Raw genomic sequence first — 23,367 nt, 5'->3', positions numbered from 1 at the left:
ACTTACATGGATCAGTTGCTTTACTTTATTTGCAAGAGACCGGCATTACGCACTAAGGGTAACTTGACACACACTGCTGGAGTCGTCTGACTCATCTAGAATTGTTAACCGACTCCCTCAGCACTAGTCTCGTAACCCTTTTGAGAGGGTATAGGCGACTACTACAACAGAGTATGCATGACTATTGTGTGCGGAGTCACGCAAACACCTTGTATGGAGCACAGATAGTCTTGGGACTCTCTGCCAAAAGAGAGTTCGGGTGTCTCCCACAAAGTGTGTCATATACGTGACGAGTCCAGACTCTTCGAAAAGAGTAAGGGATACTCTTTTTTTTCTTAGTGTGTAGCGTCTCTCCGGAGACGCTACCACTCAGCCACGAGTTCGTTCCTTCCAAACGGGACAAACTCGCCTCCAGTGAATGCGGTGTTGCCTTAGAAACGTGCCGTAGAAAGTTATACTGCGGTGTATATAGGTAATTATGACCATATAACTTACAGAAGTCGCAGTTTCACGAGTATCGAAGTACGTTTCCGCTAAATTTCTTCTGCGCTGTGCGCACACGCAGAGCCATCTTGCAACAAACACAGAAGACCCCCTCCTCGCAGTGTACGGCGCTGCCCCGACACGTGGCGCGCCACTCGCCTCATGACTGCGTCCGCCTTCGTGGCGCGTCGGGGCCCGGCTATCTCTGCCGATCGCGACGTTTGGCTGGCGTAGCGCGTTTGAGTAGGCGGTGCGAAAGGGATGCGATAACGCTAACGCGTTCCACTCTTGAAGGCGAAGCTTAAGCGTCCTCCAATTTTTGTTATTCTCTGTGTTAACCTGTTTGCATAGCTTCTGTAGACGCTCAGGGGCAGGGAAAACCACGTCTACTCCCGATTTTGCCGCTTTTCTTAAAGAGCATCGATATAACGTCACTAGGGTAATCTCGGGTCATTTGGGTATTCACTGCCGAGATTGTTCCTGCAAGCCCATGTTTGAAAGCACTTTCATTCTGTATAAGGCTCATAGCAGGATGACGAGGGAGATTGTAGAGGCCTACAAGATTGCAAAATTAGAGTAAAAGTGAGTACGCAACCCTTCGGTGTCACTATCGCAAAAGGAGATACGATTCCTCGGTTTATCTTTGTGACCCTTGCAGTGCATGTTTTCCCTTGCCTTACACACGTTCATCGAAATGCACCATTCAATGTTCTTTTTTTTGCTTTTACGTTTGTTTGCACTCGTACGGCATATATTTATCGATGCGTGAGAAAATTAAATCTGTAGTTGAAAGTGAAGCGCTGTGTCTGTGTATTTGTTTCTTTCTACGTCCTCGCTCAGTCACGCTTATGCACTCTACCATGGCTTTAGAGCTGGCTTTTCATGTGTGACCCAACTTGTTGAATTTTCGCATGATATTTTCTTATCTTTTGACAATGGTAAACAGGTTGATTGCCTACTGAAAAGATTTTGCGCCGAAAAACACAACACACACAAGAAAGACGACAACACCACGGGCGCTACTTCAACTGTTTAATGAGGGTGAAAGCACTCGACATATATAGCCTTCCAAAACACCGCGCATGCGTACAAGGCAACATGGAGTACATAGTTTTATCAAAGTAGGCGTGATAGAAACTTCAGCTCAGCCTCGTAAAGAAAAACCGATGTATCACTAACACAGTTAGGACCCGCTTTCTTGATGTAGAAGGCTTCCAATGTTTCACGCGATGTCTGATGTTTGCCTCTACCCAAAATCCTCGCTTCGCGGAACCGTGGAACGGAATCGGTGCAAGCCCTGCAGTGATCCACAATTCGCTCACCTTCATTATTTTTTGTACCTTTTGTGTTGTTTTGTTATACCTTTTGTGGTGTTGTCGTCTTTCTTGTGTGTGTTGTGTTTTTTGGCGCAAAATCTTTTCAGTATGCAAGATCACCAACTAGCCCAGCAGTTAACTCTTCTAAAGGTTGATTGCCCATTGCTAGACTTTCGAAAAGCCTTTAACACAGTTTCACATTCATTGCTGTTTACGCTTTCTTGCCTAGGTATGCCGAGTAATATCTTACACGACAAAAAAGACTACCTTCATGACGGCACTCAAAAAGTCGCCATCAACGGCACACAATCACACTCCGTAACGGTAGCATCTGGCGTGCCACAGGGATCCGTCCTCGGCCCACTTTTGTTTTTACAGGCAGCAGTTCGTAGAAATTAATAAATGTTCCTCAAGTGTCCGTCAGGTAACTTCAGGCGTACCGCAAGACAGCCTGTTAGGACCGCTTTTGTTTTTGATCTATATTAATGATATAATAGACGCAATGCCCAATGATGTGCATGTCAATTTATTTGCGGATGACTGTGTCATATTTAAAAAAATTGCTTCACGAAACGATCACGCATGCTTGCAGAAATCGGTCATGGCAATTTCCAATTGGTGTAAGCTTTGGGGCATGGAATTAAATGTACATACATAAAACAGTCTTGCTGCGAGTAACAAGAAAAAGGAACCTAGTATATTTTCCTATGTTCTAAACTGTTGTGTCCGTGATAAGTTCGGGATGCAAACGCAATCGGTGCCTCTCTGCCTTGGCTGTCCAGCTGAGCAAGCACTGCACCTACACCATAAGGTGAAGCATCACATGAAATTAAGAGGGGCTTGTTTTCGTCATAGTGTGACAAGACAGCCCTCGACAACAAGCACTGTTTCAGCTCATCAAACGCCTTTTGATGCCGTTGCTCCCACTTCCAGGTCTTGTCCTTTGCCAGAAGTTTATACAGTGTTGCTGCCACTGTAGCACGACGCTCTAGAAATCGATCATAGAAGGCCAACATGCCTAAAAATGACTGCAGTGTCTGCTTACTTGTGGGCGCTGGTGCCTTCACGATAGCTTCCACTTTTTCATCAGATGTGTGAATCCCTGCTGCGTCAATCTTGTGACCCAGGAATTTAACCTCCGCCACACCAAACTGGCACTTGGATTTGCACAATCGAAGAGTCGTCAACTAATGCAAGGAGGAGCCGTATGGGTAAAACAATTCGGCAAGGGGCCAGACTGGACAGAAGGAACTCTGGTTAAAAGGATGGCCCACAGATCCTGGCTTGTGAAATGCGCAGGAAGAATTGTGAGACGCCATCTAAACCAGCTCAGGAAGCGCACCGGCGAAGTAAAGCTGGACAGACAAGCCTCAACAACGCTCACGTGGGGCATGGACAGTTATCCAGCGGAAAGCACACCAGCTATGCCTTCTTCACGTCCACTCGAATCCGAATCGAGCATACCGAAACGACCAGCACGGATCAGACGGCAGCCTACTTCGTACAAGGCATCTAAGGGGAGAAAAGTGTTGCGTCCGTGATAAGTTCGGGCTTCGGTCGTCGGATGCGGATGGGTGCAGCCGCATAGTGGCAGTGTCCGGAACTACTTGTGAACGTTCCCCACTGTGCTGGTGGGTGGAGCCACATCCCTGGCAAGCCCCTGGTGTGGGACAATCACTTGGACAGTGTGTTGGCGCCAAGTGATGTAGTCAGGCCCCGCACACTCTCAAGTTCAACAAATGGCCACAGAGGGCGAAAAATCAATCGAGGCGCATTTCAGCGTAAGCGCGTAAGTGGAGCTACTGTAATTTGGTCTAATACTTTAATTTGTGCTTTCTCTGCTAGGGGCGCTGAACATGCTGAATGTTTTACTTTACACAAACCATTGACATAAACAATCGAGGTGTCTAAGGATGTTTTCTTATCTCAGGCAAATAGGCAGTTGATTTTTTTTTTAAATTTGATTGTTGAAGCTGCTTTTTAGTCATAGCGTCAAGGTATTTGTACTTGATGAACCACCAACAGCCGACAGCCTATTGGTATCGACGTGTTTCCTGGCCGTTGGCGTTCGAATACTACGGCGGTAAAACATTTTCGAAAGCATGCTGGTTTCATCTGCGAGTCATTACATAGACTTGCTGTAAAAAGGTCTACTCTTGGGAAAGAATAGTGCCTCATTTTGTTTAGGCGTTGATTATCATAATGAATGTGGCGGAGGTTGAGGGAGTACGCTTGAAGGTACGTTTTTATGCCGTTGATCTCCATAACACCGTAAGTACGCAAACCGATGTCACAGAACACCCGAAGCATCACTGTGTGTTCTCCGTCATCGCTTGTTTGCTGTACGCCTACTAATTCTTCATTTCTTCAAGTGTTGTATCCTCCTTTTGTCCTTGTTCTCTTGTGCTTCACTTACAGTATGTCGTTCCGTCAGCTCCAATGCGCATTTGCCAAACCAATGCGTTTGATAAGACGCAGTGATTATCATAATTTCACTACACGTGTATTAAGCTGGCCGATATGGTTCAGATACAGATACCTGTATGCGGATTTGCACGACGTTGATGTGGAGATTAGGATAATTATGACACCCGTAAGGAAGAGACAGCTGACGGCCGTAAGCTGTTGCGTTCTTTCCGCCAAACTACCCGGCCTGGTAGTGCTGTAAAGATGCTGTATAAAAGTGACACGCGGTGACAGGGAAATTATTGTACTTAGCAGCCGACCGTACGTTTTGTAGCTTAGGTCTTCTTTCTTGTGCGTTTGTGCTACCCTTATTAATGAGGCATTTCTTGCCTATGCAACCGCGTTTGTGTGGATGCGTAGACGTGTGCTTTTTGTTGTACTTGTAAAATGCAAATAAAATATTTTCAGGCTTACTCAATCTTTGGTGTCGTGTGCGTTTATTCCAGTCGAGGCCATCGTGCCTCCTTGAAACCGCATTCTGTCAGTAGCCCTACACGAAATGCAACAGCTGGAGCGCGACGGCACAACTCGGGGTAACGGCGGCGTAATAAACGAAAAACCGCTCGGGATGCCCTTAAAAGTCAGTTCAGAGTGTGCCTTAACTCGATATGACTCAGCGCTACATGTATTCTGCTGCGCCTCGATCGTGCTCCGGCCAGTTTGGTTGCTGTGTGGCAAACGTAGCGCCTACATATTACATATTTATGTAGGCGCTACGTTTGCCACACAGCAACCAAACTGGCGGGAGCACGATCGAGGCGCAGCAGCCAGAAACCCAGTAAAGCCACAGAACACCTGGTAAACTTTGCAAAACCCCGTTTCCGTTTCCTGTTGTACAGTGCCACCTGTGGTCGCATACTTTAGTTCACGACGCCACCGCTACGCTTATTTCCGTAGCACTGTGGAAGGTACAGTTTCCCTTCTCTAAGTTTGTATAGGTGTGCTGTTAGGTAGTGTGGTCGCCATCTCTCCGACAAGGCTACGTTCTTTATGTGTACTATGTGCGGAATAAAGTAATTCCCAGTACATAACATAAACGACACAAAAAATTACCGACGATTACGTTACTTCCTAATGCGAAATTTGAGCGCAGCAAATAAGCTGTTTCACCTTTTCGATAGATTGAGGCAAAGAAATCGAGCAACACATGTATGCGCTATCACAGAATTTTTTTTTATTTTTCACACGTATTCCTTAAACAAAGACTACACTAACAGTTTTTGACAGTCATGAAGGAAGCTTTGTGGTCGGAGAAATAGACTGATATATGTTCGACTTGGTACACCAATGCTTGATTCTCAAAGACGAGATCTATACAAGTGCCTCGCGAGGTTGTCACAGCCGTGGGACGCGTTACGAGCGAGAGGAACGGGATGTTCTCCCGCATAAGTGTTAGGAAATTGCTGTTTGTGTTTATGTCAACATTAAAGTCCCCCACTACTAACATCGGTGTGGATCGATGGACGGTTAATGCGAGTTGCAGGAAGTGCACGACGTCTTTCGTGAGTGCGGTAGGGGCGAAGTAGGCAGCTACTACCAGCAAGCCGTTGGGCAACTTTGCGGCGCACAGTTCGCCAACTTCATGTGACGTGCCAAACATTTCGACTGGTATTGCAGAGAGACCTGTGCGCAAGTAGATAGCGACTCCCGCCGCTCTGTTGTGGTCTCTGCGAGCACCACAGCAGTATAGGAAATCTATGATTTCGAGAGGCTCTTCGGGATCCATCCAGGTTTCAGCAAAGCAAAGTACAGAGGAATGGCGCAGAATGTGATCGTGGTGTACGTCCTTGGCATGTGCGGCAAGGGAGCGTACGTTAAGAGCGGAGATCAACAAGTAGTGCGGCTGTTCAGTCATGGCGAGGCACTTGGCCGTGATGGTGTCAAGTTTGTGGGACTGCAACCGACGAAATTCATCGGCTAGCTTTCTGTCCGGATTGGCTTTTCCGTGGTACAATGTGAAGTCGTTGTCAACATTGGTCAGGTAGAGTCCGTTGATGTCTGTAGCGCGACTCAGTGCCACGTATACCAACTTCTGTGGATGATTCTTGGCGTAGGAGTACACGACTTCATCATATGTGCCACGCTGTGATTTATGAATGGTAATGGCGCTCGCCTGCACAACGGGAAGCTGGCATCTTCTTACCGATACCTTCGTCTTCTTATCGATAACGCAGGTGACGGTACGCCTTTCAATCGGTATCCAGTTCGGTTGAATGTTTCTGTTGAGCTTGCGTAACTGGTGTGATTTTGCGGCCGCTAGGGTTCCGATCGCAAGTTTGGAGCCAAGCTCCCCGAACTGCAACCATATGCGTAGCGGTTTCCCATGGGTGTCGTTTTCGATGAATTTCAGTGTTCCCACCGATCCATTAACAAGGCCATCGGAAACATCCACGTTGAGGGTGATCATGTAAGGCTTGCCAATGCACAGCATTATATTTGCTGGCAAATTTCCTATTTCGGCCTTGGGTAACGTTTCGACCTTACGCATGGCCTGTTTGCTCTTGCATAGACCTACACCCAACGATTGTATCCTGTGCCGTGCATGGTACAGCATTATCCTGTGCTACTATGGCCTTTGTTGTGTTGTAGTAATCAGATTCCTTGTTGGAGTAGAACAAGCGTATGCCACCGGGGCAAGAAGCTTCTGCTTCCTGCTGTGGAACGAACCGACTCTCGATAAGTGAGATTTCCTCGGGGTCTAATTCGACACCATCTCCAATTTTGGAAAGCAACGTGGAGAACCTGAGATTGTTTTGTCGTACCACTTTAGTGAGTGCAAAGTAGGCGAGATGGTGCCACGCGATTTCTGTGTTAAACACGTCGTCTGTTTTGACGCGCTTGAACACCTCAGCTGCACGAACGGGGGGAAGCTGACGCAGGTCCCCACAGAGAATGACGTCCAACCCTCCGAAGGGCTGCAGATATTTGCAGGTGATGGAGCGGAGCCGCGAGTCGATTCTGTGAAGTATATCAGCAGACATCATGCTAACTTCGTCGATAATCACGCATCTGACATTCCTGAAAGCATAGCGGAAGGTGTTCAACTCGTTGTCCCTGAGTCCGCTGTCTGTCTTGAGGCTAAGCTTGAACGCTGCGTGCACAGTTACTCCGCCTAGTGCCACCGCCGCCTTTCCTGTTGTAGCGCAAGCCACATATGCGTTTAGATTGTATGGGCCAGCAGGGTTACAGTACCTGTTGTAGAGGTCCATGATCAGGCGCAGTACAAATGTTTTGCCGCATCCAGCCACTCCCGTGAAGAATATTTGCAGTGGTGGAGAGTTCGGAGTTGTCAGTCGGTGTAGGACTTCTCGGACGATCTCGTACTGCTCATCATTTGTCTTCCGCATGGTGTCCAGGTACTGATCTCTGCTCATGACGTCTTGGCGCGTGCACACGGCGGGGCATTGTTTAAACGGGGCATTGGACTCGACTGCACCAATGTCTAGGAGATCAGAGTCGTCGTTCTCCATGGCTGCCGGGTGCACGGTCACATCGGAAATCTCAGAAGCCGTCTCCCGTTCCTCGTTATTGGGTCGTATCAGGGAATGACAAACCGCACGGAGGTCTTCAATATTTACATCACTCTGATAGCGTGATTTGTGCTCCCGAATGACGTCAGTGTTTTCCTCGTATAGCCGCTCGAAACAATTTTGGTCTAAGATGTCCACCTCCTTACGAAACGGAAAGAAGAGTAGGACATGTTCTCTCTTGAAGTTAACTGAATCGTCGATGGAGTAACCGCGGTAGCGAAGTATCACTCGCTGAACTCTCTTCTTGCAGGTGTAGATGTTGTAGTCTGTAGCGAACTCTGCCAGAGTGACGGCTTCCAATTCAGGCGCGCGGTCTTCGTAGCGCTCGATCATAGTCCTTTTCCAAACGTCCGTGCTAGATTCGTCCAAGCGTTCCTCCTCCATTTGAGCGTTAGACTTCCGGATGCGCGTCCTTTCCTCAGGCCAGGCAGTGTTTACAAAGACAATTTTGCGACTAGCCTGCGACATGTCCTGCTTGAGCAAACACCAGGCGGCCTCCTGTGCTGAGAGCTCGATCGCATTGAGCATCTTCACGCCCAAGTGTCTCAGTGCCTGCGTGTAATCCATGTCCCCCTTATCCTTGACAATTTCTTGCACCGCACGGTTCAGATTGGACATACCTCGATTGGCCTTATTTACATACTCTACCACGTAGGCAGCACACGCGTACGTGTCGAGCACGATCTGAAGATCCATGTTTGAATCTAGAACGGACGCCACCCATGGGTTAAAGTAATTAACCCGCTTTTGCTGCACGGTACGGGGTAGCATGACGGTGGGACGAGGTGTACCTGCTCGGAGAACCGAAATGTACTGCTCCCTGTCCGTGATGCCGTGATGTTCCCAGAACTGCTGTAGTGAATCATAGTTGGTCGTTTCCAAAGCCTGGTGCATGGCTTGGTACTTGATTTGGAGCATCTCGATGTGTTTCTTCTGCGCCTCACTCTCCACACTCGGGAAAGGCACTACGACCATGGGTTCATCAATGGGCATGAAGGGGACGTTAAAGCGGCACTTGGTGCTGTTGCGCTTGTAGCAGGTGTGGGTGTGTTGGTGCACCTGCGTGCGCTCCCGCTTCAAGTACGTGGTGTCCAGCGAAAGCAGAGTAGTGGCCATTTCCAGAGTTCGGGGCATGTGCATGGAGAGTTCCTTATCGGGGGCATTATCAAGCCAGAGAAGAATGTGCGCGTGTGCCGACCCGCGATGTTGAAATTCGATGCGTTTAAAGTAGTCGACCACTACGTATGGTCTGAAGGGGGATATCCGGGTATTCTGGAGTATGTTTAGAATGATGCGCACCAGGCGGTCGAAGTAGATGGCACAGACTACCGGATCGTCATTTACTAGCTGGGCACGATAAATGCTGTTCATTTCCTCTACGGCAACTGCATTCTCATCAGGTTGTAGGCGAAGTCGCTGAAGCAACACTAACAGCTCGGGCCAGTGCAATTCCGAGGCAGACAGTGTGAGGAACGCCGTAGGCTTACCCAGTTGGCGGATCATGGCAAAGAGGTCTTTCTTGCGCCTGGCCCAGTACTGCACGGTATTGGGTATGCCATGCATAAAAGCCATGTCATGTTCTACCGCTTCCTGAACGAAGTCCTTGTCGAGTAGCTGTTGTTTCGTTAGGGTTTCCACCGCTCTGACGTTGCGGAAGGCCACAGACATGTCGCTGGCTACTCGGTGCCTAAACACTTTCATGGCCATGTACAGTACGTGTTGTGGGGTGGCACCTCGACGATCAGACCTGCGGATCTCGCTCATGGCGTGCGTGAAGACGGTTGGTTTGGCACTGGCGTCCACTAGGCGTGGTTCACCGAGGTAAATCTGTGGGAATGAGAGCTCCTCCGCATGTTCGTCGTAAAGAATGCTCAGGGGCTTCTTTCCCTCACCGGGAGCAATGACAAGAAACTTGTCTTCATCCCATATCAAGGTGTGCTGAGCCAACGTCATGGCTGTGGCCGCCTGGATGGGATCGTTGAGGTCCGCGCATTCCGGGAGCGACTCAATTTCGTCCTGCTTGTCCACTTCAGTGATATCACCCAAACGGGCAAAGTCGCACTTGATGTTGTAGTGCTTGTATAGTGTGCTATCGCAAAGCACCTTGAGCCACGGCAGCAAATCACATTTTCTCACTGCCCCCGCCAAGTAGGTCGTCTTCGCGAGAATACGCCGCTTCAGATGCACATTGAGAGCGCGGTCTTGGTCGATGGCACGGGGCAACGATGTAACCATCTCGTCCACGTCAACGCAAACGTTCACAACTGGACCCTTAATGCCATATTGGCCTCCGCCGTGCATCAGTCGTCGCACTTGCATGAATGGGATTCGCGGAGATACGAGTCTTACACTCACCGCATTAAGTTGTGGAAGGTGCGCTGGCCTCGAGGGATATTTGTAACCGTTTGTTGTCGAAAAATGAGGAATGTCACCTTTCCGCACAGATTGCATGCATGAAGAACACAGTCTGAATTGACACAAGTCCGAGTTGGGAAACGCACACCGGAGATTCTCACGGCACGTATCCGGAAGCGGTTTCACGTCATTTTGGAACCAGAGCCGATCACACACGGAACACAAACTTCCAAACGGATTGTCTGTAAACTGTCGCCGGAAAGCATTTGTTGCACCCTGACTGTTTGCGAGCCTTTGTTTGCGTTTGGCCTCGGCCTCGGCCGCGCGAACGGTAGAGTCTTCTCTGCGACGGCGATGAGCTTCTGCTTCAGCCTCGCTTACTGCTGGTTGCTCTCGACGGCGGCGATGAGCCTCCGCTTCGGCGGTGCGAACGGCAGGGTCTTCTCGGCGGCGGCGATGAGCTTCTGCTTCAGCCTCGCTTACTGCTGGTTGCTCTCGACGGCGGCGATGAGCCTCCGCTTCGGCGGTGCGAACGGCAGGGTCTTCTCGGCGGCGGCGATGAGCTTCTGCTTCAGCCTCGCTTACTGCTGGTTGCTCTCGACGGCGGCGATGAGCCTCCGCTTCGGCGGCGCGAACTGCAGGGTCTTCTCGGCGGCGGCGATGAGCTTCTGCTTCAGCCTCGCTTACTGCTGGTTGCTCTCGACGGCGGCGATGAGCCTCCGCTTCGGCGGTGCGAACGGCAGGGTCTTCTCGGCGGCGGCGATGAGCTTCTGCTTCGGCGGCGCGAACTGCAGGGTCTTCTCGGCGGCGGCGATGAGCTTCTGCTTCAGCCTCGCTTACTGCTGGTTGCTCTCGACGGCGGCGATGAGCCTCCGCTTCGGCGGCGCGAACTGCAGGGTCTTCTCGGCGGCGGCGATGAGCTTCTGCTTCAGCCTCGCTTACTGCTGGTTGCTCTCGACGGCGGCGATGAGCCTCCGCTTCGGCGGTGCGAACGGCAGGGTCTTCTCGGCGGCGGCGATGAGCTTCTGCTTCGGCGGCGCGAACTGCAGGGTCTTCTCGGCGGCGGCGATGAGCTTCTGCTTCAGCCTCGCTTACTGCTGGTTGCTCTCGACGGCGGCGATGAGCCTCCGCTTCGGCGGCGCGAACTGCAGGGTCTTCTCGGCGGCGGCGATGAGCTTCTGCTTCAGCCTCGCTTACTGCTGGTTGCTCTCGACGGCGGCGATGAGCCTCCGCTTCGGCGGCGCGAACTGCAGGGTCTTCTCGGCGGCGGCGATGAGCTTCTGCTTCAGCCTCGCTTACTGCTGGTTGCTCTCGACGGCGGCGATGAGCCTCCGCTTCGGCGGCGCGAACGGCAGGGTCTTCTCGGCGGCGGCGCTTAGCCTCTGCTTCGGCGACGCGTACTCCTGGATCATCTCGACGGCGGCGACGGTAAGCTTCTGCTTCGGCGGCACGCACCTCTGGATTCTGACGGCGACGGCGCTGGGCCTCTGCTCTGGCAGCTCGTTTAGCAGCAGCAGCAGCAGCAGCAGACGGAGGACTTCCATCGGTCGTCTCGCTCATGGCTCAGAAAGAACTGGCAGATAATTTCGCAGTGGCGAACGGCAGCGGCAATTTCGGCTCGGGCGGTGCACATATACACATCCGCCGCCACCGATCTGGCTCTCTGATTGCCACCGCACAGGGCGAACGGCAGCGGCAATTTCGGCTTGGGCGGTGCACATATACAGATCCGCCGCCACCGATCTGGCTCTGTGATTGCCACCGCACAGGGGTTGCATTGAAGGAGGAGCGAAGAAAGGAATTAAGTTCGAGCCGGCGCTTTGACAACCGGAGACTCCAGGAAGAGGGGGGAGGGGGGCGGCGTGTACACCCAGCGGCAAACGATGGGGGCAGAAGCGCGCGCAGCAAGCGGACAACACGATAAAGGGAGGAGGGAAGAGATAGCAGCGACTGACTGATGCCGCTGACGCCGATAGTGAGTCAACCCCAGCTGCGGAGTTGGTTTCAGGGACAACGCCGCCGATGCCGACACAAACAATATGATACCCTCGCTTCCGCAGCGCTAAGAACCAGGTCTAGCCGTGGGAAGGTGGTCACGTATTCGTCGACGTGCCGGGGCCTACGTGACAGCGCTTGTGGTGTCTTCTTGTCCCGTCTCTCGTCTACATTTTGCGCTGTTAACAGCAAGATGGAGAGGAGGCGCCAAGCCAGTAGCGCTGTGCGAATGGGCGCGTGAGAGAGCGCGGACATACGCGTGGTGGTGCGCGCACATCGGCGACAAACCTTGCAGCCATACGGCACGGCTATGATAGCATCCCATGCTCGCGGCCACGGCGGCGTCCGTTCGCAGAACAGTTCAGACAACAGCAACAAAGGCAATCATAGATAGGCTTTCGCCTATCGCAGTTTAACGCCACGTAGGGCTGAGTTCGACAGTATCCCGCCAGATGGCCGAAACACAAAACTCAAGATTTGGTTTCGTTTTCTCACGGCCGGTCTCTAGGGGTGCGCGCGCGTCTCTCTTGAAGGAAAGCGCGCGCTCCCCTAGAGACCGGCCGTGGTTTTCTTCAGGATCTTGATATTATATTTTGTATGTTTATTTACTAAAACGTAAAAATGGGTTGTTTATTAGGTCATCATATTTTATTTCTTGGACAAGATAACAACAAGCATGCGCATGTCTTTGTGTTACGTTAAAAAAAAAATAAGCTGTTTCACCTTTTCGATAGATTGAGGCAAAGAAATCGAGCAACACATGTATGCGCTATCACAGAATTTTTTTTTATTTTTCACACGTATTCCTTTAACAAAGACTCCATTAACAGTTCTTGACAGTCATGAAGGAAGCTTTGTGGTCGGAGAAATAGACTGAGATATGTTCGACTTGGTACACCAATGCTTGATTCTCAAAGACGAGATCTATACAAGTGCCTCGCGAGGTTGTCACAGCCGTGGGACGCGTTACGAGCGAGAGGAACGGGATGTTCTCCGGCATAAGTGTTAGGAAATTGCTGTTTGTCTTTATGTCAACATTAAAGTCCCCCACTACTAACATCGGTGTGGATCGATGGACGGTTAATGCGAGTTGCAGGAAGTGCACGACGTCTTTCGTGAGTGCGGTAGCGGACTCACGAAAGCGGTATCAGTCGGTCGCTGCTAGCGCTGGGGGGATGAAAGGGGGGCGGAGCTGGTTACGAGGCCGACGACAACGCGAAACCCAGGAACGGACGCCAAAGAGCCATTTGTGTAGCCAGCACTCCTCCACAGTCTCTCCTCCTCCCTTCCATCATCCTCCCTCACCCGGAGAGCCGACAGCGCGCATGCGCGGCGGCGGAGCAGCGGCGCATGCGCGGCGGCGGAGCGCGGCGGCGGAGGCGAGCTGGTTACGAGGCCGACGACAACGCCGACAACGCCGACAACGCCGACAACGCCGACGCCGACGACGACGACGACGCCGACGACGACGCGAAACCCAGGAACGGACGCCAAAGAGCTGCGCTCTAAAATAACTGATGTTGAACAATGCAAACACGTGTCACATTCACTAACAGATTCTCCTGGTCAGACCATATTTCCCTTACATATTCAGCAGCTTTGCGGAAATTATGGTTCTTGAAAAAGAAACTTAAAAAGGCACTGGTGAACACAAGAATTTTAGCATACAACACATTCGTGCGATCGAAACATACTTGATGAAATGAGCGCTACGAAGACGCGGACGAAAGAACAACGTGTACGACAGACAAGGCGCTCGAAACATGAATACGCAGTGGTTGTATGCAAATCGCATTTACGAGGACAAAGTGACGCGTAATTGTGCAGTGTACCATCTCATCATAAACTATTGTCTACTGTACTAATTTGGGTGATGTCTGTATTTTACCTGTTATCTACTTGTTAAACTTTTTTTCATACATCATTTAAGTATTTGTTCATGTTTTTAGCTGCAGTGATGCTGGGTCCTGTCGACCTTACTTGTGATCCCAGTGCTTTTGCTTATTCCTTTCTCGCCTCCCGTACTCCGATGCCCGTATGGGCGATCTGTACGTACAAAAATAAATAAATAAATAAAAGGAAGAAGGAGAAGCTAGCCCTTGCTTAGGCAAGATGTCAGAGTGCATTGGCCACAGATCCTCATTTATTATGAATTTGGCTCCATGGAACCTGGGAATCGCCTTTCCGTGAACATGACTTCAGGCGAGTGTCTTAGGAACTGTCGGGGCCAGTGTCTCTCGAAATATTATGCTCCTCACAGAACTGCTGCAGAGTTATTTTTCCAAGCGGCGCGACGTCAACAGGCATGTCACCTTTCTAAAGCGCAATGAAGCTGAAAACCTCGACATTACGGAAGATGACGCTGTAGAAAGTGAACTTAAGGTTGCTGCCAACTACGAGAAGATCCTCTATGAGGTCTGATACCCAGTTCATCTTGGAGCAACGCTAAGAGTCTGCGAACACCCGCGACCCATCTCAGGGAAGAACGATCCAGATTAGCACTGGGCAGACTGCTGTGCCCCAAAGCTAGGTCAGTGCACAATGACACCGGTCAATTGCGCTTCTGAGACATCATAAGCCTATGACGCCAGCGATATACGTCAGTGGCAAGAATTTTGGTGTCACTACCAGTGCGACAATCTACCAAAATATCGAGCCGCCACTTATGGAAAAACTCAAGTAGCTAAAGATGTACCTGACGGGAGGTGATAAATGAGCAATGGAAGGAATCGGGCTGCCCGACAGGAACTACAACATCGCTGTGAAAATACTGACAGGGCACTTCGGTCAAAACGAACATTTGGGTAATGAATGCATCGACCAACTCCTAGCGTTTTAACCGGTTAAAACCCTGAAGCGCATGAAGAAGCTTCGCCTGTTGCATGACACCGTGTGGTTCCACATAAGCATGCTCGAAGGCCCGGGGCATGCACCATGCAAATTACGTTTTGTTAATTTTGCGAATTCAGCTCTACATGCAGGAGGAAGGCATGCAAGAATAGTCAGCAGAGAAAACCAGCCACTCGACCGCGGAGGATGATGACCTGAGCACAATGTCAAGATGATCACATAGCATGCCACCTGTGTTTGCTCTGTCAGTGACATAATCCACAAAGCCACATACTCCTTGCCTTTTCTGTGAAAGCAGAAACTGGCACCATCGCAGAATGTACAGGACACATCCCCGCCAACGAGAAATAACCAGGCTGCGCAATGCTTGTGTGGAACACAGAATCATGTCGCTCACTTTTGCGGAGTTTCCTGTGCCCTCACATGCAACAGGTGCCGACGCAGACACCTAACAGTATTTTATGATTTGTTAAGCGTGGTCGCAAGGACCGCTACACCCAGTGCAAGTGCGTAGCTTCCTGTGTCTGGGCTGACTCCACTAACTGTTACCACAGCCAGGACGGGTGACATAGGAGCAAAGTCTGTGCTGCTCCAGACTGACCACGTTTTTGCGGAATGTGGACAGCGACGACTCATGATTTGTGAGATGGTAGACAGCGGAAGCTAGCATTAGTTTATTTACGCCGACATTGCCAAGGCCACGTAGTGCCAAGAACTGGATATTGAAGAACCTGTTGGTGATGTTCAGCAATGCAAAGCCACCGCATCACTTCCTTTGTCAACGCACTTCTGTCACACTTCGTATACGATACAACAACACTCACACTGGAGGCTCTAGAAGTACCTGAGGTGTGCTCCATGACTAGTCCACCACTTAACAGTGATTTGCTTCATCTGCTTTGGCTCCAAGAAGTATGATGCTACTGCTGATCGCTCCCATCCCAAACACTGCTCCATGACGACGTAAGCACGTTGATTGCAGCGGACAGCTAACGAAAAGTAATAAATGGTAGACTGGACCGCATCAGTGCTCAGTTTACAGCGAATAAAAGCCACTTTTGGATGGTTTGTACAAGGCGCAATTGCATCCGACGATACTACACCTGGTCAGTGCTGATGTAATTGGCAAGCAAGAGATAAACAATGACACTAGCTACCCAGGCACTGCAATAACGCAAAAAAAACGGTTTACTGTTACTCATCAGTTGCCACCCCTCAAATAAGCGTGGCAGAGTTAGAAACTGGAGAAGGTTGCAAAGAGGTGTACAAATGAGCACGCTTGTTGCATGCAGTGCAAACTCTTCATCTAGGCGAAGTGAAGTTGCCCAAGGAAGAGAGACGAATTGTTGCACAGGAGCGAGCTCCAGAGACAATTCTACAGTTCTCGAAGAGCTGTCATTGAGTGGAAAAACAACAAAACTGATAGGAAATTGTTGCAGACCTTTCTTCAGAAATGGCATGTAAGGAGGGATGATAAGCACAAGTGAACCGTTTAGTTTTGGTCACCAAATATACGAGCTAACTCATCGCATCATCACCAGTAGACGGTAGGCATGAAGAGCTAGGCAACGTGACCAGATTTAGCCGATGATTGACAGGATGATCAGCGTAACATGAAACTTTGGATTGCAAAAGAAATCTGCATTCCTATGCCCATCATTGCATTGGCCTCGGCACCCCCTCGGACGATGGCGAAATGGACTACGGCGCAGGACAACATAGGAGAAGTGAAGCAAGAAGGAGGAGGAGTTAGCGCTTGCAACACATACTCATTTGTTCCAGATGCATTAGTAAAAAGGCAGTGCTAGGCACAAAAGCAAAACTTTTGTGGGAAATTAACAAGGCACTATAGTCTAATGTAATAAACTACTGTGGCATTGAACAATACATGGAGGTTGTACATACTGCACGCATTAAAATCACAATAAGTACCCGCAGTGGACAGTGGCAGAAAACTGCGGGCACAATTGTGTGCTTGGTCCATGTCGTGATAAAACAGTACTTTCTATTTAGGTGTACGACTCCAGTTGAGAACTCGATAACATTTATTCTATTGAAAACAACAGAGAAGTTCGCTGCTAGATGGAGACCTAAAGTCGCAAACTGTGGTAGAACAAGACATGTCGTTGAAGCCAACGCTTTGGCAACGGAACTTCTACGACAGCAACTGCCTACCTTGTTGTTTATGTACTTGCTCTCCCCCTCACTTGATCAGGAGAGGAGGAGGAGACTAAGGTGGTGCACCAAATAAGTGGAATTGAGAATGTTGAAGAAATGGGCAGGGAGGAGAAAAAGAAAACAGGGGCTGAGGATGGTGTTAAGTTGTCAGACTGAGACAACATCGGGAAACTAATACCCGTTTAGAAGCAAGGCTGACCATAAATGTAAGCGGATACAAACATGTCAGCAGTTGCTGGCAGCAACCGCATGCCCATCTTCCGACGAAGGAGAGAGTAAAAAGTTTTGCTGTTCGAATGCGTGGAAAGAAAAACAACAAAAATGAAGAAAAAAAAGAATTGTTAGGAACTAAGTAATTCCAACTTCCAGTTTGCATGCCAGTGTGAAATAACATGGTTAAGATCACTGGCTATCCACAGGCACTGAACAGTGTACTATAAATTGCAAAAAAAGAAAAATAAACTGTGCTCTTCAACTTATTAATTTGAGGAATGCAAATTCCAGCTTAATGTTGCACTGTATGGTTGTTCACATTCTTTGTGCCATTCACACTCCAAGATGACAAATTCTACAACGATGTACCTTACAAAGCTCTCGTGAAAGGATGGCTGTTTCTTGTATCGATCTCGACAACAGTAGTTGCAAGTTCCGTAGTGTCCATCTCTTCTACTGCACCTGGCGCTGGTGTCGAACCTCGTACTGGTTCAAACCTCCATGATGGTATGGAATGCATGCTGGATCAGTGGAACTTGATTTAGCTGGATCCCTGCGTTCATCACAAGTTTCAGTCTGAGTAATTACATCTCTACAAGGAGATGTTGAGATTCACCTGCGTGGCTGCAAAAGTTCCCACATTACAGTGCTGAGAAACTGCAGAACATGTATCTCATTCCACATGATTGCCACGCTGAATAGTATATATTGAGCAGCGCATCTAATTAACAGTCCATTCATCAGCTAGTAGCTGTGTTCTGCTGGTTACATGATTGCCTGCATCAGTTTTTAGTAACTTCTTTTATGACTAAGGAGACATAGAAACCTTGTAGTAAAAGTATATCAGTCTCATTGTATTTGTGCCACTAAAATTGATACACGCTGTCGGGCCCTTGGCCCTCTCTGCAGCGCGCACGGGGGAAGCCTTTGAATCGCGCGCCACAACGGCACTCGTCGCATGGAGCATGCGCATCGATCGCGGTAGCGTAAGAACTCGCGCGGGGACTGCCGGGAAGGCGTCTGCCCGATAAGAAGGCAGCGGAGACGGCACTCGGGGCTTTTTGCGGGGCGCGGGCTTGGGGAGGCGCTGGTGGGGCGTGACCCGTCTAGGTTTCTTTTACCGAGCGTGCTGCAGAGCAGGGGGAAAAGCGTCTTTGCATTGTGTCTGCATGAAAGAGTGTTGTTGTTCTTGTTGTTCGCTTTTGGGACTATCCGCGCGCCCGGTTCCGTGCTTGCTTGCTTTCTGCGCTTTATGCATTCTGTTATCGCCCGAAAGATTGTGTTGGTTGATGGTTGGTAGCGGCCGTTCTTTCGTCGCTCCCTTTCGCTTGTATATTTGGTTGCCTCGCTGTTTTGCTGCTTGCCTCTTTGCTTTTGCTGCCTTTTGCTGCTTTGCTTCTTTGCTGCCTGCTTCCTTGCCTTGTTGTTTTCTGCTATTAGACGCGAGGCTGCGGTAATTTTGAGTGTGACATTCTAGCGTAAATTAAAGCGGTTTTTGTTCCTTGCGCCTTTGGTGCTTTGTCGTGCTGGTCGCGGCTCGCGGACCCCCTGAGCGAAGGCTGAGGGGCCTTCATCTGGCTGTTTCTCGTTGTTTTTCTGTTTGTTCTGGAGTACGCTTCCGCACCGCAGGGACCGCGAGCACGGGAACGAGGGAACCGCCCCCATCTCGAGGCAGCTGGAACTCCCCCCTAGGCCTACTTGTTTCGCTCCGACATCGGGTCCCACAGCTCCTGCATCTGTACCCAACCCCTCTGACCGGCGTAAGCTCACTGAACGTTTATTCGACCTCCCGCTTTCCTTGCGCCCCGCTATTCCGCGCCATCCTGCTTCCGCAAAACCGCTTGACCATTCCGTCGGACCACTTTGCCCGCCCCATTTGAACACCAACGATGCACCGCCGGCATTTTAATGCACCTACGTTCGGGTAAAGTCAAGAAGAGCGCGGTTGAAAATCATCCTCGCAAGCCCATTACTACAATGCCTGATAAGAAGGACCAGGGTGCGCCCGCACAAGATATGTGCAACATTATTGCCCAGCCGACCGCGCTGCTCGAGCATCAGACAAACATAACTCCAGCAGCCAGTTTCCATTTGCAGCTCGCTGTACCTACATATGAAGGGCACACAGATACGAAATCGGTGGCGGACTTCCTTCAGGAAATGGAAGATTACCGCAATGCGCAAGCCATTACGGATGACGTTCTTCTTCAGCGCGTTTTGCCCGTCGCCCTGACTGGGTCCGCCGCCCCCTGGCGTCGTCGCCAGTCATTCCAAAGTTGGGCGCACTTTGAGCAGCTACTGCGAGCAGAATTCCTCCCCCCCCCCCCCCCGACTACGTTGTCCGCACGAAAGACGAGCTTCGTGCCCGTAGTCAGGCGGAGGAGGAAAGCCTCCTCGAATACATACGGTCCTTTCAGGAGCTTTACGAGCGCGCAGATCCTTCAGCACCCGAAACGGAAAGAGTCACCCGGGCAATCCGGCAAGCTCACCCACGCTTTCAGGCTTATCTAAGGGGCCGCACCTTCTCTTCGCTTGACGATCTCGCTAAAGCGGCGTCCGATATTCAGGCGGCGATGTTGGCAGAGCTAACTTACCAGCCTCCACCCCCGCCTCAAGCCTCCCTCGAGCCGTCTTGCGCGTGGCACGGTTCTCAGATTGCAAGCCCGGGGAATATGGTACCGCCTCCAAGGGCGCTGGACCCATTCACTCACCGCACCTTTGCCACCCAGGTACCTTTCCGGCCTCCGGACCCGGAACCTGCCACAACGTTGCGAGGCACTCGAGGCCGCAGCAGGCCTGTAGTGGCTGCCGCCCTATCAGGCGCAGCAGATACACGCAGGAGCATTCCAGTCTGCTTCCAGTGTGGAGGACGAGGCCACTACAAGAGCCAGTGCCCGAGCCCCCCTGGCTCCCGCCAGCAGGGAAACTATGAGGGCCGGCGGTGGTGAGCAGCTCCCAGTCGCCGGCCAACGACCTACCGCGCCCCGACGTCCCCTCGGCACATGCAGACTACGCGGCCGTCAAGCACCAAGCGGGGGCAGGCGTTTCCAAGACTACGAAAAGCCGGGTGTTTTGGTCGTCTCACCATCCTGCTGCCACGGCGTTGAGCCGCGGACAACCTCGGCAGCGGGGGGGGGGGGGGGGGGGGAAGAAACGGCTCCTCACACTCGAATCACCACCGCCATCAACCGTAGTAGGTGTACCGGAAAGGTGTCGCCCCCCCAGATCGAAGGCCCAGGATCTTGGACAAATGGTGACGGCTTTTCCATCCACGTTCAGTCTTCTTGACGCCCAGATTGAGAAAACGCCATTGGTGGTGGTCAGAATGGCCGGATTAGAAGTACCTGCTATTTTAGACACCGGCTCTGCTGTTTCCGTTTTCGGCGATCGTGTCAAAAGCGCCTGCGAGACGAAACGTCTACAGTTACGAAGTGTAAACACGACCCTTCGCATGGCATCCGCTCACGTTGCGTCCGCTACGTCAGCAGCCCGGTTAACGGTTACCGTGAATGACAAAAAATTCCGGCAACGCTTCCTACACCTTCCAGGACTTTCTTGTCCGGTGATTTTGGGCCGTAACTTCATAGCCAAAGCAGGAATCGTTCTCGATATCTCTAAAGGCACCTACCAATACGGCATGCATGCACATCCACTCGAGTTCATGACTAAGCCAAGAGACCCACAGTCAAATCAGTTTACCGCCAATATCTCTGCGGTCTCCGAGACTGGTAGTGGTATCCTCACTGTTCTGAAGTCTTTCACAGGATCCCCGGCGGAGAAGACCAAAATCGAGACAGCGCTTAAACCATTTGCCGAAATGTTCACGGAAGCTCCTGGCAGCGTTAAAGTGCTGACTCATAGGATAGACACCGGATGCGCCCGCCCAATTCGTTTCAACCCGCGGCCCCTGAGCATTCACAAGCGAGCACTTCTTGATAGTGCGCTAGACGAAATGATCGCTACCGGTGCAGTAAGACCGTCTAAGAGCCCTTGGGCGTTCCCGGTTGTACTAGCACCTAAGAAAGATGCCACGGTGCGGTTGTGTGCCGACTACCGTCGGTTGAACGCTGTCACAGTTCGAGACTCGTACCCCTTCCCATCAATCGATTCAGTGATGTATTCACTTGGGTCCGCTAAATTCTTTACTACTTTAGACTGCAGCAGGGGCTTCCTGCAAATTCCGATCGCCCCCTGTGATATTGCAAAGACTGCATTCACTTGCCATCAGGGACTGTTCGAATTCGTCCGATTGCCTTTTGGTTTGTGCAATTCACCGGCAACCTTTCAGCGTGTAATATATATTGTGCTTCAAGACGCCAAATTCAATTATGCGATGGCTTACATGGATGACGTGGTAGTGTTCTCGAATACCCTGGAGGAGCATCTCCTGCACCTAACCACCGTTTTACAACGAATGCAGGCCGCAGGCATCACCATTAACCCCCGGAAGGTTCAACTGGTTTCGACCAGAATAAACCTCCTAGGTTTCATTGTCGAGCAAGGCACATTCCGGCCTGACGAGGAGAAACTCCGGGCCATACTGCAGCTTCCACCACCAACAGACGTCAAGAGCCTGCAGCGGTATTTGGGCATGGTGGGCTTCTACCGCCACTTTATCCCCAACTGCGCTGACCTGGCAAGACCTCTCCACCAGCTCCTACGGAAAGGTGCCAGTTGGCAGTGGACTGACGTGGAGCAGGGATCATTTTGGGCTCTGTCGTCGGCTATCGCCGATACCGCACGTCTGCTGCTTCCCGATCTCAACCTGCCATTCACCGTGCAGACCGATGCAAGTGAGTACGGCATCGGCGCAGTCTTGCTTCAGAAGCACCAAGGAAAGCTTCACCCTCTGGCTTTTACAAGTCACACTCTCACAGGAGCAGAGCGGAACTATACCGTAACAGAGAAAGAGTGCCTAGCAATTGTATTTGCACTAAAGAAATTTGACATGTATCTGGATGGGGCTGACTTTACTATTCAGACTGACCACCAGGCCCTGACGTGGCTATCAAAGCTACAAAACCCAGCCGGCCGTTTAGCCCGTTGGGCCCTCTCTCTTCAGAAGTATAATTACAGAGTAGAATACAGGAAAGGCACCTTCAACAAGGTAGCTGACGCCCTGTCCCGAGCACCACTCTCCGGGGATGGCGAGCCGGCACCCGAAGTCCTGGCTGTGGCAGTGCCTGTGGACGCCTGGGGGACACTGATCTCCCGCCAGCAGCTACTCGACGCCCAGCTAAGCGACGACCAGTGCAACTTGATACGCAAGGCACTGGACGGCGCCAACCCTGCCGGTAGCGGCAACTACGACTGCTACATGCAAGCAGACGATGGCCTGCTCTTGCGGTATATCCCTGCTGCCGATACGGATTGCGGCGAGTCCCCATTCCGCGTCGTTGTGCCTAGGAAGCTGCGCAAGCCTTTTCTAGAGTACTTTCATGACACCCGGCTCGCCGGTCATAGCGACGGCAAGAAAACATTCGAAAAGCTGTGTCGCGTCGCGACATGGCCGCACATGAGAAAGGTTGTCTTCAGATACGTTCGCACATGTCCTACCTGCCAGACCGTGAAACCGAGGGGAGGGAAGCCACCGGGCTTCATGCAACCAGTTGAGAGTCGATACCCATGGGAAATTGTGGCATGTGATGTTATGGGCCCATACCCCAGGTCAGCTAAAGGGAATCGATACTTGTTAGTCGTTACTGACCATTTCTCCAAATGGGTAGAGGTGTACCCGCTACGCAAGCTGGATTCTAAGATAATCTGGGATAGGTTGTTGGAAGCATTCACCCGTTTCGGTTTCCCAGCGCAGCTTATCACGGACAATGCCACGAATTTCACAGGCAGGATATTCGTGGACACTTGCAAAGCTCTTGGCGTGCAGCACAAAAGGACGACACCATACCACCCTCAAGCCAACATCACGGAGCGTGTCAACAGAAACCTTAAGACAATGCTGGTGGCTTTCACCGAGCGGCACA

The 23,367-nt window shown here is 51.0% G+C and overlaps 2 protein-coding genes and 1 pseudogene across 6 annotated transcripts in view; 2 read left to right on the top strand and 1 right to left on the bottom strand.

The window, feature by feature from the left end:
* LOC135916807 (parathyroid hormone/parathyroid hormone-related peptide receptor-like) overlaps nucleotides 1-23,367 on the top strand; it is a 972,783-nt gene that overhangs the window by 786,687 nt on the left and 162,729 nt on the right. The gene's annotated exons all lie outside the window — the stretch shown is intronic.
* LOC135916813 (uncharacterized) lies at nucleotides 5,454-6,739 on the bottom strand. The gene has a single exon (XM_070535156.1). It carries the CDS (start codon nucleotides 6,694-6,696, stop codon nucleotides 5,476-5,478), a length of 1,221 nt encoding a protein of 406 aa, XP_070391257.1. The 5' UTR covers nucleotides 6,697-6,739; the 3' UTR covers nucleotides 5,454-5,475.
* Nucleotides 19,364-20,334, top strand: LOC135916821 (uncharacterized; annotated as a pseudogene).

Source organism: Dermacentor albipictus, chromosome 1 (assembly GCF_038994185.2).
Source record: "Dermacentor albipictus isolate Rhodes 1998 colony chromosome 1, USDA_Dalb.pri_finalv2, whole genome shotgun sequence".
Classification (NCBI taxonomy): Eukaryota; Metazoa; Arthropoda; class Arachnida; order Ixodida; family Ixodidae; genus Dermacentor; species Dermacentor albipictus.
Note: the sequence above shows the minus strand (reverse complement) of the source record. Positions and strands in the feature narration are given on the sequence as shown.

Excerpts from the sequence above, each read along its gene's own strand:
- LOC135916813 (XM_070535156.1), bottom strand. The coding sequence starts at position 6,696 with ATGCTGTGCATTGGCAAGCCTTACATGATCACCCTCAACGTGGATGTT.